Source organism: Dendrobates tinctorius, unplaced genomic scaffold (assembly GCF_039654945.1).
Source record: "Dendrobates tinctorius isolate UK_male_01 unplaced genomic scaffold, ASM3965494v1 ptg000127l, whole genome shotgun sequence".
Taxonomy (NCBI): Eukaryota; Metazoa; Chordata; class Amphibia; order Anura; family Dendrobatidae; genus Dendrobates; species Dendrobates tinctorius.
The window spans coordinates 19,963,351-19,983,567 of record NW_027361795.1 but is presented as its reverse complement, the minus strand read 5'-3'; the positions used below and the strand labels follow the sequence as shown (position 1 = coordinate 19,983,567).

Genomic DNA, 20,217 nt, shown 5'->3' with positions numbered 1-20,217 from the left:
GGACACTGAGAGATGAATATGGCATGGCTGGCTCACCTTACCCCAGCTCTACTCAACCTCCCAGCATCTGCATATCCGGCTCTGCTACATCTCAGTCCCAGCTGTCTGCATCTCCCTTCCTGTGTTCTTCCTGTGCGGTCACATGGTACCGCTCATTAAAGTCATGAATATGCGGCTCCACCCCTATAGGAAGAACACAGGAAGGGAGATGCAGACAGCCGGGACCAAGATAACTACATGTATACATGTAGAATATATATATATATATATATATATATATATATATGTATATATATATATATATTTACACACTAGCTGAAGAGTGTGTAAATATCTGAGTGTATAGCCCCTCCCACTCCGCATAGCCACATTCACTATAATATCCTACATCATCCCATCAGCCAGTGCTACCGGACTACTACCCCTAATATCCCACATCATCCCGTTAAAGCCGCCGGACTACTACCCCTAATATCCCTCATCATCCCGTTAAAGCCGCCGGACTACTACCCCTAATATCCCTCATCATCCCGTCAGCCAGAGCCACAGGACAACTACCACTAATATCCCACATCATCCCGTCACATCCGCCAGACTACTACCCCTAATACAGGGGTGGGGAACCTCCGGCCCGCGGGCCGCATGCGGCCCGCAGTGGCTTTTCATGCGGCCCGCGGGTAGGTCCCTGGAGTCCTCAATGCTACAATTACAAAATGCTGCCTGCCCGTCACATGATGATGATAATGACGTCGTCTGGGTGGGCGGGGTTAGCGTCTGGGTGGGCGGGACTAGCGCCCAATGCTCTCCCGTCCACATGTCCCGGAAGAGGAGATGCTGCCAGAGAGTCAGCGATCTCTGAGTGCTCGCAGCGATGTGCCTCCCTGGGGATCTGTGCCCTCCAGCTATGTGCCCCCCGTGATCTCTGTGCCCCCAGCTATACTTCCACATGTGATCTGTGCCCCCCACCTATATATACCCCGTGATCTGTGCCCTCCAGCTATGTTTCCACGTGATCTGTGCCCCCCACCTATATATACCCCATGATCTGTGCCCCCCAGCTATGTTTCCACATGTGATCTGTGCCCCCCACCTATATGTACCCCGTGATCTGTGCCCTCCAGCTATGTTTGCACATGTGATATGTGCCCCCCACCTATATATACCCCCTGGGGATCTGTGCCCTCCAGCTATGTGCCCCCCGTGATCTCTGTGCCACCAGCTATACTTCCACATGTGATCTGTGCCCCCCACCTATATATACACCCCGTGATCTGTGCCCTCAAGCTATGTTTCCACGTGATCTGTGCCCCCCACCTATATATACCCCATGATCTGTGCCCCCCAGCTATGTTTCCACATGTGATCTGTGCCCCCCACCTATATATACCCCGTGATCTGTGCCCTCCAGCTATGTTTCCACATGTGATCTGTGCCCCCCACCTATATATACCCCTGTGATCTGTGCCCTCCATCTATGTTCCCCCCCCAGCTGTTTCCCCATGTGATATCTATGCCCCCTGTGACCTGTGCCCTCCAGCTATATGCCCACCGTGATCTCTGTGCCCCAGCTATGTTTCCACATGTGATCTGTGCCCCCACCTATATATACCCCATGATCTGTGCCCTCCAGCTACTGTATGTTTCCACATGTGATCTGTGCCCCCCACCTATATATACCCCGTGATCTGTGCCCTCCAGCTATGTTTCCACATGTGATCTGTGCCCCCCACCTATATATACCCCATGATCTGTGCCCCCAGCTATGTTTCCACATGTGATCTTTGCCCCCCACCTATATATACCCCATGATCTGTGCCACCAGCTATGTTTCCACATGTGATCTGTGCCCCCCACCTATATATACCCCGTGATCTGTGCCCTCCAGCTATGTTTCCACATGTGATCTGTGCCCCCCACCTATATATACCCCCTGTAATCTGTATCCTCCAGCTATGTTTCCACATGTGATCTGTACCCCCACCTATATATACCCCCTGTGATCTGTGCCCTCCATCTATGTGCCCCCCCAGCTGTTTCCCCATGTGATATCTATACCCCCTGTGATCTGTGCCCTCCAGCTATGTGCCCCCCGTAATCTTTGTGCCCCCAGCTATGTGCACCCCTGTGATATCTGTGGCTCCCAGCTTTGTGCCCCATGTTATCTATGTGCCCACCTGCTATGCACTCCCTGTGATGTTTGTGCTCCCATGTGCCCCCTGTGATCTGTCAGCCAAAGCTATGTGCACCCCTGTGATCTTCGTGTCACCCCTCAGTGATCTGTCCCCCCCGGTGATCTATGAGCCTCCCCGACGATACCTGTCCCCCCCGATGCTATATATCCCCCCACAGCTGCTGCATTTACCCCGAAAGTGTTGTATATCTCCGCCCCCCCCCGAGTACTGTATATCCTACCACTTGTGATATATATAGCACCCAGTGATGGAGAAGCAGCTCCAGCCGTCACATTAAGGGTAAGTTACCGTAATTAATTGTTTAACTAAATATACTGAGGTAATTTTCAGGGTATGTACCACGTATGCAGAAAATTTCTGCATGAAAACCGGACTCCTTCCCAGAAAACGCTCGGTTTTTTTTCCGCGCATCCCCTAAACATTTTTGCTGGTAAAAAAAACGCGAAAAAAATGCTTACGTGGGTACACAGCCTCAAGGTGATCATTTTTGTGCGGCCCTCAAATGATGGTAGAAATTTCCAAATGGCCCCCGGATGGAAAAAGGTTCCCCACCCCTGCCCTAATATCACACATCCTCCCGTCAGCCAGAGCCACCGGACTACTACTCCTAATATCCCACATCATCCTGTCAGCCTGGGGTCAGTACCAGAGCATTTGAAGGCAATTGCCCTGACTTCCATACCGAGGATCCCTTTAAGAGAGGCATGGGGTCAGAACCAAAGCACAGGATGGATTTGCCCTGCCTTCCATACAGGAGATCTCTTTAAGGCCTGGGTTCAGTACCAAAGCACAGAGTGGATTTGCCCTAACTTGCATACCATTGATCCACAGGAGGGGGATTCATTTCTGTCATGTGCTCTGTGCTCCTTTCTGGGGGGCAGACAATGGCTGGGAGCTTACAGTATGTTCCTGGAGGATGCTAGATTTCTCCCACCATGAAGTGTTGTCAAGTTGGAAAACTTGCTCAAAGCAACCATCACAGCTCAGCTACTTTTAACCAGCTCTGGTGAAATGAGAGATGCTTAGTGAATGGTTGCAAGAAAAACTGTTGATTCTAGCAACCAATCACAGCTGAGCTTCTTTTGAACAGCTCTGGTGAAATGAAAGATGCTTCGTGATTGGTTGGTGATGCACACATACATTCATTTTTATATAGAGAGAGTCTATGTGTATACATCTATTCTTTCTTTTGTGTTTTAACCTGTCAGGAGCATGTTGACTTAAAAAAACGGACCCGTCGCCGGCATCCGTCATTTCACGGATCCTGCGCCCATAGGCTTTCACTCTAGCAAACGACGGACCGCGACGGTTCAGTCGCTATCCGATTTTTCAACGGACACAAAAAATGTTGTTTAGTGCGTTGTGTCCGGCCGGATCCGTTTGTTTTTTTTAAAAAAAAAAACAACGGATTGTGACCGATAGCAAAAAAACGATGTGTGAAAGGGGCCTAATTAGCATCATAGGTGTTTACAATCTTGGAATCAGTGAGTGGGCCTGTATAGAGGGCTACAGATACTCACTGTGCTGTTTGGTGACATGGTGCGTATCACACTTAACATGGACCAGAGGAAGCGAAGGAAAGAGTTGTCTCAGGAGATTAGAAAGAAAATTATAGACAAACATGTTAAAGGTAAAAGTTATAAGACCATCTCCAAGCAGCTTGATGTTCCTGTGACTACAGTTGCACATATAATTCAGAAATTTAAGCTCCATGGGACTGTAGCCAACCTCCATGGACATGGTCGCAGGAGGAAAATTGATGACAAATCAAAGAGATTGATAATACGAATGGTAACAAAAGAGCCCAGAAACACTTCTAAACAGATTAAATGCTACAGATTACATGCTATCAACGCATAGCGTTGAAGGGCTGCGTTAACGCTATAGCATAACACGATATGCGTTATGCTATACCGCTAGCGCTGATGAATCATCAGCGCTAGCTGTGACGGAGCCTCAGATGCTGCAGGCCGCGTCCGAGGCTCTGTCAGTGCTTAACATTGAGACGCAGTTTACAGCTTTGACCTCTGGGGGAAGCAGTCCGCTATCACAAATAGGCGGGTCTAAAAATCCTAAATCACTTATAGGTTACTTAGATTAATTCTCACCTGGTGATAGAAATCATCATCATCAAAAATCTCTTCATCAAACTCTTTCAGTTGAGAATTTGACTTCCCTTCTGCCTGGACTTCCTGCATAAGAAAAGCATCTGACTTCAACTGAATAAGAATACAATTATACCAAAACATTACTAAAATAATTTTCGTCTAAGTCATTTTCTGAGGATAGGTTCACTTTAGAGGGGTTGTCTGGGCCATGTATTAAACTAGGAATGAAGTTTAAAATGCCGAGTTTAACCAGTGTGTAACACGCTCACTGTCAAGATTCTACTTTGCGTCACACCAATTTGCACTTGTCACATGACCGCTCAAATGTGATCACAAGCTGACCGCTTTGTCTTTTGCCTCTTTTAATGGTCTGAATTGAGAGAAGCGGAAAAGAAAGTAGTCACGTGATGCTCACCGGGAGTGTGAAACAGAGGCATCTTAACAGTGAGTACACTACACAATGCTAAGCATACTAGACTGCCTCCCTAGATTTATGCACGGCCTGGATAATCCCTATAAAATAAACATTTGAGACTTGGCTCACACTCTGAAAAGGCCATTTTTTACAGAATATTTTTTTCTTTTTGGGATGCTAAACGTACTGCAGCCAGTTGTTAATTCAAATTCTATATCAAGACATAAAAGCCTACAAAGAACATACAAAACTTTAAAAATGCATTTGCAAAATGTTACCGAATAAAAATAGCTTAGAATTCATGGCGCTCACAGAGATTTAAACATAGTGAACATGGTTTTACGAATAAGCAAATATGACATTGGTACCATTGTTTCATCAGGTACACGCTCCTGTTCCGTTGCGGAATCCTGGCGATTTTTTCCTAAAATCCTGTATAGGGAGCGTTTTGTCTGGGTGCGCCTCAGTAATCTCTCCTTGTCCATCATAATCTGCTCCACTTGCATGAGTATGGAACGCTCAGATCCAGTAAAGCCCTTAAAAAAACAGATACAAATTAGACGTTGGCATTGTGTATAGGATGGAGCGGCTCTGATGGAAACCCATGTTTACCTTGTTTATTTTGCCACTGAGCTTCGTCTTGTCATGCCATTTCTGTAATGTGTTATTTCGGTATGCTTGAAAGTCTGCAAAGCGTTTTGCCATGAATTCTGGGTAATCTTTAACTTCCAACTTTCGCTTGGGAGGGCGGGCATTTTTTTCCATTTCCAAATCTTCCTTTCCCATCTCATCATCGTCATCACTTGGGATTTCTTCATCACTGAAGTGGATAAATTATAGGGATACATCACATTATGCTTTTTCATTTGAACGTTTAGAATCATGGAGCTACGATAGAAACTTGTCAAATTCTGAAATTGGCTCATGTTTTAGAGATTGGTAAATTACTTGCTTATTCAAAAAACTAGGGAAACATTTGGGAGGTGGGCTGCAGTTGGCTAGCTATGGGGTAGTGTGCTCCAGGCTGTAGCTCACAGTGGCAATCTCCCTAGGTGGGCAGGTAGGCCCTTTTGGACAGCCTTTAGAATCCTGCACACACAGAAAATGAAACGCATACATAGCTGAACAAAACTGCATTTAATATCTACAAATTGCACAAAAAATGCATCTCTCCCCATTACAGCAGCCAGTCACCAGTGAAGGGATGTCAGCCTTTATTTTAAAGGGCACAGTCTTTTGCTAGTATAAAAATGTAGAAAAAAAAAACAAGCAGAACTTGGCAAAATAATCAATATTGGCAGCACGATAGGTATAAAATAAATTCAGGTTGTAGAGAAATTTACTCTCCAGGGAGCTGTTGGTGGCAGCAATGATGCTCTTTATGAATATATGTAAATCTCTGCATTAACCCCTTGATTTTGCAGCAAAATTTCACTTTTGCATTTTTCATTTTTTTCTTTCCTCCTTCCAAGAGTCATAGCTTTTTCATACCCGGATGAGGACTTTTTTTTTTTTTCTTCTTTTAATATGGGATGAGTTTTAGTTTTGAATGACACCATTCACTTTACTCTACAATGTGCTGTAAAACCGGAAAGAAATTTGTGGGATAAAATGGTGAAAAAATAATGCAATCCTGCACAGATTTGGGGGTTTTATTTTTATGGTGTTCATTGTATGGTAAAAATACCCAGGTCAATATGATTATGGTGATACCAAACTTTTTTTTTTAATTATTTTAGTGGTGAAAAAAAATTTCTGAAATATGTTAAAAACAATTTTTTTTTCTGTTTGTGTCACCATTTTCATTTTTCCATTGATTGAGCTGTGCGAGGACTTGTGTCACATTTTTATTAGGGGACTTGAACCAGCCAGCATCTGATCGATAGTCCTATATTTTGTAATACAGCCGTGTTACAATGTAGACAAAAAAATCACATTCTCCTATGAGCCCCAGCCTCTTTTGTCATGTTTTCACATAATGGATACAATATTTTGTCACAAAATGTCTAAAATTCAGAAAATGAACACTTCACACAATGAGAAAGCTTTCTATACCTATCTGCTTTGCATGACTTTCCATTTATGAGGTTGCGAGATTCTGGAAACTGGAAAAGAAGTTCATCCTGCAACTGGACCAGAGATCTCATTAATTCCTTCAGAGCTTTGTAGCCTAAAAACAATAAAAACACCAAAATATGTAAAAACACAAATACTAGCTGAAACTTCTAAAAAAGATGTGTGTCACAAACAGGGCTGTGGAGTCGGAGTCGTGGAGTCGGAGTTAGTTTTGGTTGGAGTCGGAGTCAGTAGAAATGTACCGACTCCAGCTTTAAAAAAAATGTATTAATAATTCATAATTTAACTTTCATATGAATTTTATAAATGTTACTCAAATATATATGTTCTATCAAACTATGAACAACAGTGATAAGCAGTTCTGCTGGAGATAAGAGACATTTCTTACTTCTTGTGTGTCACTGTTCTCCATTGCCCTTATCTAATCTTATACTTGGTTAACCTCATGCTGCCCCAAACCCCCTACTTACAATGTATGAAACTGAAAGTGAAAATGTGTTGCAAATTCTTAGTAGTAAAGCTCATCCTCTAGACTAGATCATACTAGGTGTGCGTCTTCCAAGCATCTCACAGCTGCCTGCTACTCAGAAGAGGAAGACTGTAAGAAGTATTATCCTTTCAACAAACTTTGCATCAGTTAACTGTGAGTACATGAGGAATAATAACAGTATTACTGACCACTATATCAGTTGTACGACCTGGCAATAATTTTGTACAATTGTTTTTAGGAAAAACAATTGTCATTTGGATTGTGAATGCAGAATTAAAAACCTGAGAATGTCAAAGAAGCATCACATTAAATCAGCTGTATTTGAACATTTCACCATCACTCAAGATAGAAAACATTATGTCTGTCAGTGTATGACAAATGATCCAGACGAAAACAAATGCTGTGAAGCCAAGATGAGTGCATATTCAGGCAAAGATAAAAATGCTCCTACCAGAGCTTCTAATTTAACGAGACATTTACAGCGCTTTCATCCAGAAGTACTGAAAGCAGTGGATGAGAAAGACTGCATCCAAACCAATGAACCAGTGCCCAGCTCTTCCAGACAAACAAAGGAGCAGAGAACTTTGCAGCCATCAGTTGCAAGATATTTTGTCAGTGACAAAGTTACTGTGACAATGACAGTAGATACATTTAAAAAACAGATCATAGAGCTTGTTGTAAAGGATAGTGTGCCTATTTCATTATTTTCACGACCAGCTTTTATGTGTCTGAATGGGGAAATGGCCCACAAACTTGGTGTTTCTCTGGAGAGAGAGAGTATTAGAAAATTAGTAATCGAAGAAGCTTTTAAACAAAAGGAAGAACTTAAAAAAACTCTCAAGGGACGCTTTCTGTTTCTTAAAATGGATGCCTGCACACGTCACAGAGTGAACTATTTTGCCATCAATGTCCGATTTGTTTGTGACAAAAATGAAATAGTTACCAAGACATTGGCAGTAAAAGACACCAAAGCTCATCACACCAGTGAGTTTCTCCAGGTCTTGGTGGAAAAGGTTCTGCAAGATTATGAACTTAAAAAAGAGCAAGTTCTTTCTGTCGTAACTGACAATGCTTCAAATATGATAAGTACTATTAAGCTAATGAATGAGAGTAATGATGGTGACCAGCAGCTAGAAGAACATTCTGGGTCCACAGACACAGAAATGTTTGAAATAGAGGAACACAGTATTGTAACTGAGGAGCAAACTGAAGTTGCTTCAGATAAACAGCAACATGATAGTTTAGATGATCTTGTTGAAACTGTGTCAATATGTTCTTTCATTCATCACATGCGCTGTGTTGTGCATACGCTACAGCTGGCTATAAGAGACAGTCTGCAAGAAGGACATGCTGCTGCATTGATTGGCAAGGTGAGAAAATTGGCTACTGTTGCCAGAACCCCTAAAGTTGACTCAGTTTTGAAGAGACGTGCTGGAAAAGGGGCAATTATTGATCAAGCCACACGATGGGGCAGTACTTACTTAATGATTCAGCGCTTGGTTGAACTGAAAACCTTTCTTGTAGACATGGCTAACCCTCAACTGATGCTAAATGAAAGTCAGTGGAATCAGGTGACTGAGCTGGAAAAATTGCTAGAGCACCCATTTACAGTGACTAAAAAATTACAAGCAGAGGACTTAACTCCAGGTATTTTCTTAAAGGAGTGGAAGAACCTGATGTTTCGCCTGTCCCAAAGAGGAGGGTTAATTGCAAGTGGCATTGCTACATCAATGAAACGGAGAGAGGAGCTACTATTACAAAATAACATTCTTTTGGCAGCTAAAAGTTTATAAAAGTTATTTGCTATATTCTAATTGTATTCTAATAAATGTAGTTTTTGCTCTAAGTGGTCTGATTACTTATATGATGGTGAGAAACTGAATAAGCACGATGTTTAATATTTTACAACAGTAAATTTGTTGTTATGAATTGGCCATTTATGAAGGAGTCGGAGTCGGAGCCGGAGTAAATCCAGGAGTCGGAGTCGCAACTGTGGCTTACCGACTCCACAGCCCTGGTCACAAAACAGAGCAAAACAAATGAAAGGCTGCCTTCATATTATATAGGAACACAAGAGAAAACATTACCAAACTTCTCATCCACTCCTTGACCTCAGTTAAAGGGAACCTGTCAGGCCCCCTGTTCCCTTCAACCCAGCAACATTCACATGACTAAATTCCCTGCCTAATCAGCCATGTATAACGTTATTCAGTTACACCCATGTTCAAAAAAAAGGATTTGTAAGTTCCATTTTTCTTATGTTATTTAGACCTTTGACTAGTCGATGGGGCATTAGTTTCCCCCTGTCTAGTCAGCTCTTTGCATGTTATCACGCCCCTATGGTTATCATGACATGCTCATGATAGCTCCCTGCAAATCTCGCGTCTGTTCGATTGGCAGCATCATTGAGCTTCTGGAGCTGGGTGTACATTTCCTAGCTTCAGAGGCACACTGCACATGACCGGAAGCGAAGACGACGTCTCATGTTGTAAGCACTGGGGGCTGCTATTTGATTGACACTTGGCCAAAACTAGAGAATATGCTGAGAAACCACATAAGGCCGCCGTCGCCTGCATAGTAGCAGCGATCGCCGTTAGCTGCTACTGCGCAGGCGGCGCAATCTTGCAAAAAAAAAAAAACCACAAACTTTCCTCCTACAAGATGGTGCCACCAGCACCTGCGCAGTAGCAGCTACCGGATTGCGAATGGCTGCTACTTTGCAGGAGTGGCCGACGCCATTTTCAGACTGATTTTTTTTATGAATACATACACCGTTTTATTTCCAGTTCAGGAAAATAACTAATTGTAACGAAAATGCACAGAGGCAATTGTTCCGCGTCTAGTAAGGCTGAGTTCACACGTGGCGTTTTTTTCGCGTTTCCGCGGCGGTTTTAACCGCGCGATTTTGCTGCGAAAACGCGAAAAATAAGCATTCCTATGGGATTCCGCAATGCTGTGCTAATGCTGCGGTTTTTACCGCGGCGGAATCGCTTTGCGGTAAAAAACGCAGCATGCTCATTAATTTGCGGAATCGCGGCGATCCCGCACCCATAGGAATGCATTGTTCCGCTTATTTCCCGCATGTGGCTGTGCACACCATGCGGAAAGTAAGCAGAACAATTGCGGATGGTACCCATGGTCCGGAGGAGAGGAGACTGTCCTCCGGGCTTTGGGTACCATATCCCTGTAAAAAATAGAATTTAAAAATAAAAAAGTGTTATTCTCACCCTCCGACGTCCCGCGCATCCGTTCCCAGTAATCCTTTGCGAAAATGCTCGCGATGACGTCCCTTCTCGCGGGATCGCGAAGTCTCGCGGTCATTCGCGCGACGTCATCGAGAATTACCGCGAGACGTCGCGATCCCGCGAGAACTGACGTCATCGCGGGCATTTTCGCAAAGGATTACTGGGAACGGATGCGCGGGACGTCGGAGGGTGAGAATAACACTATTTTTTTTTTTTTTTTTTTACATTCTATCTTTTACTACTGATGCCGCATAGGCAGCCTCAGTAGTAAAAAGTTGGTCACACTCGTCAAACACTATGTTTGACGAGTGTGACCAACCTGTCAATCAGTTCTCCAAGCGATGCTACAGATCGCTTGGAAAACGCTAGCATTTTGCAAGCTAAATACGCTTGCAAAATGCTAGTTTTTCCGCGGGAAAATCGCGGGAATTTAAAATGCGATTTTCCCGCGGACTGGAATTCCGGAATTCTCGCGGTAATTTCCGCAAGAGTTCCGGTACGTGTGCACTTAGCCTAATGGAGAGTAAACATGTGCCATATGAGTAGAATGATTGTGGTTTTATTGGCTCTCAAACAAGTTGTCCACTACTTGGACAACTTCTCATACCCCTCACTTGGCCTCACTGTCCCCCCTCCTGTCGAATTGAGCAGGAAGAGGATGTCCAAGATCAGCTGCAGTCTGGATATCCTCTTCATGCTCAGTTTGTCCCAAGGCAGGGACAGTGACGCAAGTGCTGATAGAGTGCTGGTGTCTCAATAACACCGGCTCCCCGAGACAAAGTGCCGTCATCGCTGGAACGGCCCCGGAGGAGAGTATAGGCTTTTTTTTATGGGGTCCAAACATTTGGATCAAGATCGGGTTGCCCTAGTAGTGGACAACCCCTTTAAGTGGTTGAAAACACAAGCTTTAGGTTTCCTGCGCAAGATAATGCGTTTCAAAACCATGAATTTTCAACCTATTCAGGTATGTAATAGAAGTACAATGCCCACGGCTAATGGAGTTTTCAAGTATTAGGATACCCTACTCCCTTGGCTGCCAGCAGGATCTGTTATTGTCTGCAGCGGTGAAGTCACATTGACAGCACTGCAGTCAATAGCGGAGCTCAGAGGCTCTGCCAGAGTTGACGGAACGAGATGTGGATCTCACAGATTGGCAGAAAATATGTCGAGACGCCAGCACTGCAGAAAAACTATGCTGAAAGCAACTCCAGAGAACTTGCATTGGACCTGGGGAGGGCAAGTTTCTTTTAAAACCACTGCAGTACAGGATTTTTTTTCGAAACTGGAAAACCCTTTTAAAACAAGACCTTTTCCTAGCTGCCTACGAAGTATAACACTCTGCTTCTGATCTCAGTATTAAAAAATAATAAATCACCTCATTGCTACTTAGACTATTGATACACATGTTTAAAACGGTCTGTCTGCTACACCTAAAATTATTATCAACAACAACAGTGGTGTCATGATGATGAATGGTAGCAAAAGGACCACTTCACTTTCTGATAAGCCAACTATGCCAACGATTTTTTTTTTTACATCCAACACAAAACTTTCTATTAAAGGGATATTCTCAAGTTATTACATTGCTTTAGTTAACTAGAAATAAAATAAGTTTGCAATGAGAGCTTTTATCTTTCATAATGTACAGCTGGTTTCCACAGAACTGTGCCTCAGGTGCCTGTCTGGTCCCTGGCTGAGAGTGTGCAGAAGCTCCATTTCAGGATAGGCGTTAACTCCCATTATACAATTTAGTTCTCTACCGCCTATTGATTTCTATACTGCAATAAGGAGTTCATCTCCTTAACCCTCCGTCGACTCCAGATAAGCTGTTCTTACCAGTCCTGGACAATCAATCCCCCCAAGACCCAGCATTATGGCACTCACTTTACTGAGCCTTGAGGTTGTTTAAATGCATTGTTATCTCTATATGCTAATAGAGTGATAGCAGTGTACACTGGAGAACAGATAGTAATGACTGAATGTGTTACAGCAGAACTTGCACTGAGCTTTACAGTTAGGCTGGCGTCACACTAAACGTATGGAAAATCAGTCCGATTCTCCCTGACGAAAGTCGCACAAGTGTTCTCTGTAAGTTTATCCATGTGTAATGCGTTTATAATGTGATTTTCTCCCACCCATGTGTCCGTATGGCTTTACATTTCTCACTGATTTTCACCATTGAATTAAAAAGTTTAATGGGGTGAAATGAAGAAAATGTGTGCGTATTTGTCGCAAGCTACACGGATGGTCTGTGTGACGTCCGGGTTTTTATCGCAACCATAGGCTTGCACTGGCGAGTTTCGGACGATATACGCGTACAATAGCAGCATGCTGCGATTTTACACGCACATCGAATACGCCTGAGGAAAAAATCCGGTGATGTGAGCTGACCCATAGATTAACACTGGTCTGAGTGTTATGCGATGTTTTCTCGCATAGCACTCGCCCGCATTCTACGGTCTTAAGGGCATGTCACACTAAGAGATATCGCTAGCAATATCGCTATAACTAGTGACGTTATAGCGATATTGCTAGCGATATCGCTGTGTCTGATACTTACCTACGACCGGCTCCCCCGCTGGTTATCGCTGATCGCACGAGAACGTTCAGGACTGTTTCTCGTCGTCAGCTTCCTGCGGCGACGACGAGCGACGCGTGGAGCCGGGCGGGAGGACGCAGGATTGCTTCGTCTGACAGGTAAGTAGCGACCCCCTTCCCCAGCGATGTCGCTAGTGAGATCTGCCCGAGTGGCAGCTCACTAGCGACCACCTAGCGATGCACCAGCGATCCTGACCGCGTCATATCGCTGGTCGGGATCGCTGGTACATCGCTAAGTGTGACAGTACCTTTACACTAATACTACAGCTATTATCAGAACTGTCACTCACAGGGGAATGCCCACCCACCAGAAATGAGGAAGTGAGAAGACTACAGAGTTGTGAGCCGCTCAAGGGACAACTTGATAATAACCCTTTAAAGACCAGACATTCCAGATTGTCACCATGGTGCTGAGCGCACGTCCACTCAGAGCATAGTGAAAATCAGCAGGTGCCAAATGGCAGCAGCAGTAATATGACAATGTCAGGTGACCACCAGAAGAAACATTTGAGGAGTTGCACCATTCTGGGAGGTAAATATATGTTTTAACCCCTTAATGACAAGAGTGTTTTTCGCTCCCCTTCTTTCCAGACTCATAACTTTTTTATTTTTCCGGTAATATGGCCATTTGAGGGCTTATTTTTTGTGGGACGAGTTGTACTTTTGAACGATACCATTGGTTTTACCATGTCGTGTAAGAGAAAACGGGAAAAAAAATCCAAGTGCGGTGAAATTGCAAAAAATGTACAATCCCACACTTGTTTTTTTGTTTGGCTTTTTTGCTAGGTTCACTAAATACTAAAACTGACCTGTCATTATGATTCTTCAGGTCATTACGAGTTCATTGACACCAAACATGTCTAGGTTCTTTTTTTTTTTATCTAAGTGGAGAAAAAAATTCCAAAGTTTGTTTTAAAAAAAAAAATTGCGCAATTTTCCTAGACCAATCCTGAGGTTTTGATTTTTTCCTCGCTACGCTGTTTAGCGATCAGGTTAATCGTTTTTTTTTTATTTATAGAACAGGCGATTCTGAACGCGGCGATATCAAATATGTGTAGGTTTGATTTTATTTTTATTGTTTCATTTTGAATGAGGCGAAAGGGGGGTAATTTAAACTATTATACTTTATTTAAATCTTTTTCATATTTTAAAAACATTTTTTTTTTTTTTTTTTTTAGCATGCTTCAATATGGGAAACTAGAACCTGCCATAGCTTGATCGGCTCTGCTACACAGAGGCGATACTCAGATCGCCTCTATGTAGTAGAATGCCAGCATTGCTATGAGCGCCGACATGTCCCGGCTTTGATGCAGGCTCACCGCTGGAGCCCATCTCTAAGCGCGGGAAACTGCCAGCTGACATACTATTGCGTGAGCTGGCAGTAAGGGGTTAATATTGCCACTTTGCAGTTAAGACGGTGTTGTCAAGTAATGGACAAACGTTTTAGGCTTCATTCAAACATCCAGGAGGCACAAACATGTTCGGTGTCTTTTCATGACCTATTAGAATATATGGCTTGTTCACATGCCCGCGTTATTGTCATGTCTGTTTTTGATCCAAGTCATGGATTACAATTGCCCATACAAGCCTACAGACGGCTCTGTGAACATTAAAACTAACACAATGATCAAAACTCGGATCCAAAACACTGATGAACAACGGTCTGTTTTTATATACAAGAAAATTCTTGGGAAAGGTTCTCACTTTTTGAACTGAAATGTCTCTGCCGCTATGGGCTATTAAATCACAATTTTTTCAATAAATCTAATTGGTGTGCTGCCTCCATTCTTTAATTCTATGTTCAAGAAAAATCACAGAAATCTGAATGAGGCTGGAGATCATGCAGCTGGGCACAGCTGACGGTCACTCACCAGGCTATGCTCATAGACCCTCTAAGGCTATGTTCACATGTTGCAGTTTTTTCTCTGCAGGCAAAACCTGCTCTCTTGGCAGTAAAGAAGTTGCTTATAAAAAGCAGGTTTTGCTGAGTTTTAATCAGGTACATTTGTCTCTTGTGCGTGCTTATAAAGTTTAGTGCCCCCTAAAAAACACATGATGACGTGTCCTGAGCTTTCTGCACCAAAAGCTGATACCTGCATTTTTGCACTTACTTACTGTTTTCTATGGGTGAGAAACGCTGAAAGAAGTGACCTGCTTCAGTTTTCAAAAGCAAAGCAGTTTTCCAATACAGTCAGGAAAAAAAACAATGTGTGCATGAGATTTCTGAAACATCGCCTTTTGGAGGTACTGTACAATGCAATTTAAAAACGCAGCAAAAACGCAACATGTGAACACAGCCTTAGGCAGGAAGAAGCGCTTGGGAATCGAGACGATCCTTTAATATTTATGCCTCTATATTCTGAGGTGGTGAAGGGCTAGCAAAAGCAGAATCTCAGCCATTTCTAGGTTTCTGTATACAGTGCCTGCATACGTGAGCAGAGTTGGATCCGTTTGGGATGGGACTGAATTTTAGAAGTAGGTCACTGCAATGAAGGGTCCCGGCATCTTTTCACGGATATATTTTTATCCAGCACAAAAGGCCTGTCTCGCTGCGCTTCCGATGTCTATTCTTATCTCAAGAACAATAATCATTTACCTCCACAAAGACTACCAATTGCACTGGTCATCCCCGGCAATTAATCCCCCAAGAAACAGCTGATTAAATCTTTGCCGGCAAATCCGGAGCTTTGCTTTTGTTGGCTCTCTTCTTGTCAACATCCATTAAAATATGCCTTTAATTCTCCCACAATCTTAAAAAACACAGATTCCACCGTCTTCAACTTTAATCAACTCTAGGGCCGGCATTTTTCATTTCATAATAATGTGCTGCTTGGAATTCAAGAGGCAGGGCTGACATCAATCATTCGGGAAGAATTTTTCCACTGCAATAAATATGCAAATGAGGAAAGCCAGTCAGTCGTATTTCAGATCCGACTTTGCTAGTTTTTTTTTTTTTTTTTAAAGAAAAGACACAAATTTATTAATTGCCAGTGGCCAGAGGAATCCTATTACTATGGGCATTGATTACAAAGCTGGGAGAGTGATTATTGTGCAAGTTGCGGCCAATCCAGGCATAAGAAAAAAATTATTAAAGCACGACGGAGATTATAAACTCTGAATAACAATAAGCTTTTAACATTTAGGCCTTTATATTCCTTAAAATACATAAAATGGTAGGAGAGCATGGGACATGGAAGCTTAAATGAATAGAAATGAAGCAAATATATATAAATGTTCCACAAATGAGAGCGGGTGCATGTCATTTAGCCACGCATTCATCTCATCTGGCTGCACTGTGCATGATCACTGACCTACAAGACAACAAGGTCCACGCTCCCTGCAGAAACAGTGGGAAAGTTTTATGCAGGAAAGGGCTATTGTGACAAATGTTCATTTATTTTTATCATTTGGATCAGCATGGAAAGTTATGACACTTTGCAAATCCCGTTTTTAGGAGATATGGCTTCATTCCTGTAAACAAAGTTTGCACGTAGGTGGTTTACAAACTCTATGTCCCCCCCCCTGCCCCCCAAAGTATATTTGTCTGACTACAGCTGCATGGTAGCAGGACCTACTAATTTGGAGTACAGAGGCAGGCAGTGATAGGGTCAGCACTTGTGTCATTTGATTGTTATGCTTATCAGAACAATCTCTTGCAGCAGGCTTATCTCCAAAGTTCAAGGGGTATTCTAAAATTCCTAAATTGCTTGAACTAATTAGAAAAAGTAAATTGCAAACTTATTTTCATATAGCCGGCATTTTCTTGCAGTAACATCTTTTATCGCTCATAGTGTAAAGCTGGTTTCCATAGAGCTTGGCCTGCAGACCCTGAAAGAGGATGTGCAGCAGTTACATTCCACGAGATAAGTTAACTCGTAACATACCGGAAGGTAAGAATAACAATATTTTTAATTTTTTAACATCCTATCTTTTACTACTGATGCTGCATAGGCAACCTGTCAATCAGTTCTCCAAGCGATGCTACAGATCGCTTTGAAAGCGCTAGTATTCTGCAAGCTAATTACGCTTGCAAAACGCTAGTTTTTCCGCGGGAAAATCGCGGGAATTTAAAATGCGATCTTCCCGTGGAATGGAATCCGGAATTCTCGCGGTAACTTCCGCGAGAGCTCCGCTACATGTGCACATAGCCTAAGACTGCATAGCTCTGAGCTGCTCACAAGACAACTCAAGAGTACCCCTTTAAGTTGCATTTACATAATAATTGTGAACACGTGTTGTTAAAAGCGCTCATGACTGGTGCCAATCAACCAATGAATGAGCAAAATGCTTTTTCATGTGATGAAACTTATGTGCAGCACAAAAGATTATCACTCTCGGTGGTAAAACGGACTCGCACTGCTGAGACCTCTGACAGCCTATGTACACTGGGCGATCTACTATAGATTGCTCAGTGCGCATCGATTACCTTCGTCTGCCTGTGTAAACAATCACTTAAACAATGGACCTTTAATGAGACACAGGGCCAAGCTGTTAAACATCGCACCCGGTTTTGTCACAGAACAGACTTTTTTTCCATGAATTTTCTTCAGCTCGGAGAATTGACTTAAAACGAGGAGGCCAATTTCTTTTACTTTCTCTAAAATGTGGCCGACTTGTTTTGCTGCTTCTTCCTCTTATTTTCTTTTAGCAGCACATCTGAATTGGTTGTATGTGGCTTTCTAGTTAATTGCAGTTTATACCTTGCATACTGTCTTTCTTATGAAGAAGATTGCTGTCAGAATTTCGGGATGTTGACATGATGGATTATAGTTTAGCTGCCCTTCGCTGCATGCACGACTGAAGTTCTATGAACACGAGCAGAAACTGTGATAACTCTCATTCAAATGTTATTTTTGATACATATATGGTTCTCTTAATTCTATGTAATAAAACGTACGTAAGGTTTGGTTCATGGAGCAGCTGAATGTTGTCAGACTATGTAAATTGAGAAGCTTGATTATTTTTATCATGCTCCTTACATAGTGCCAACATAATCTACAGCAAGGAAAATATCAACTCCAAGCAAATGTGCGTTATTAGACCTTCTGAATTCATTACATTTACCATTCGAGCCTACTCGAGAGTTCAGAAAAATGCTTGGCAGAAACTCCTGCAGCTCCAGGGTAAGAAAGTCTAGATGATGTTGATTTGAAGTTAGTGATCACTTTTGCTTTTCATTTGTGATGCTACACATAATAAATATTAAAAGAGGTTGTCCGGTCTAGAATGACAAGTCTGCAGTCAGTATGTGTGACTGCAGACTTGTGAATCCTCCCAGGGCAGGCACCGTGCGCCCCACTAGACAGGTCTGGGCCGGGAGTACGCATAATCGCAAACTTGACCGCCGATTCCAGCAGAGACACTGGTGACTCCTCATACAGGACAGTAAGATGTCATTCTAGACCAGACAAACCCTTTAATTTAACTTTTTTTGCAGAATTACAATTTGTGATATTTTTTGTGTGTACAGATAAGAAACATAAAAATGGACATGCTATAAACTGATACAGAAAAAAAAGGGCACAGAAAAAAAATGCTAAGATGGACAGCAATGACAAGGAAGCTTAAGAGCTGCGAGGATATGATCAGAAACCTAGACCTACTGTAGATGAGGGCCAATGCTATATAAATGAGCATAAAAAACTGGGGCTCATTTATAAAGGCATTCTCCAACACACAGAGAGAGTATAAGTCAGTTACAAGCCAACTCCTGGTTCTACATGCCAGTTTTTAGAAATGGCTACACATTCATCTATGTATATTCACGGCCATATTACTTGTACATAGACCAGATCAGATAACATCTGGTTATTACAATGCAGCTAAAAGAAGACCACGCCATTTATGGAACAAAATTCAGCATTTGAGTCACCACACCTTATTGAAGCTACATCAGGTGCAGACACATCATTGGTGCAACTGCACAAGGGCCCAAGAGGTAAGGGGGCCCATTTCAACCTCGAAAACAGATAGATGAGCCATTGAACTTCAAGAAGACCATTTACTGTTTTTGCACAAGGGCCCTCTTCTGTGTGTCTGCCAGTGAGTAGGATGCATCCAGAAACCTTAAGGCTGTGCACCAAAATTTGTTTTTAACGCTCCGTACTTTTATTGCGTCAACAACACAGTGTCTTACAGCTTCAGTCGATGTGATTTATAGACATCTTATGCACACTCTGCTTTTTTTTTTTTACTCTGTATAAACTGACCTCTGGTGCGTTTTTCAAATCTACAACATGTCAATTTGTCCTGCAGTATGCTGAGTGTTATGTGAGGATTTTCCCATAGTCTAGCAATATATGCTGAAACCACCATGGTTACTTACCGGTAGCCGGTTTCTCCGGAACCCATGACAGCACACCTGAGAGAAGGATCCGCCCAGCCAGGACAGGAACCTACTGAGATATAAGGGGCGGCACCTCTCCCCCGCTTCAGTTGGGTTACAGAGCATTGAGGACTTCCCGGTTAGTACATGTTAATCCAACACCACATCACACAAAAGCACCCTACTAAACGTACACACCCATACGGTGAAAAAGGGTGGGGTGGGGGGGGGAGAATATACGGGTGCTGTCATGGGTTCCGGAATAACCGGCTACCGTTAAGTAACCATGGTGGTTTTCCCTTCACCCATGACAGCACACCTGAGAGGTTTTTGGAGACTTCGAAACACCTTAGGGAGGGACCACCGCTTGCAGCACCCTTCTACCAAAGGTTAAGTCAGCGGAGGAGGATAGATTTAATCTATAGTGCTTAAAGAAGGTTGAAGGGGAGGCCCAGGTAGCGGCCTTACAAATCTGTTCAATCGATACCTCTGCCTTTTCAGCCCAGGAGGTCGCCATGGCTCTGGTGGAATGAGCCTCAACGCCGTCAGGAATCGGAACACCACTAGCTGAGTAGGAAACACTAATGGCTTCCCTAATCCATCTAGCAATAGTCCCTTTTTGAAACCCCATGGCCTTTCCTGACACCCTGAAAAGCTACGAATAGGGACTGGGACCTCCTCCACTGGCTAGTGACAGATATGTATTCTAGCAGGGCTCTATTGACGTCCAAACTATGGAATTTTTCCTCTCCTGAATTTTTTGGATTG

General features: G+C 43.1%; 1 protein-coding gene across 1 annotated transcript in view; it reads right to left on the bottom strand.

The window, feature by feature from the left end:
• The window catches only part of AATF (apoptosis antagonizing transcription factor), a 151,070-nt gene that overhangs the window by 66,229 nt on the left and 64,624 nt on the right, over window positions 1–20,217 (bottom strand). Inside the window, exons 5-8 of the mRNA XM_073542562.1 lie at window positions 6,771–6,885; window positions 5,328–5,535; window positions 5,084–5,251; window positions 4,301–4,384 (exon numbers count right to left, since the gene is read on the bottom strand). Coding sequence (XP_073398663.1) covers window positions 4,301–4,384; window positions 5,084–5,251; window positions 5,328–5,535; window positions 6,771–6,885 — 575 coding nt within the window. The remainder of the gene's footprint in view (window positions 1–4,300; window positions 4,385–5,083; window positions 5,252–5,327; window positions 5,536–6,770; window positions 6,886–20,217) is intronic.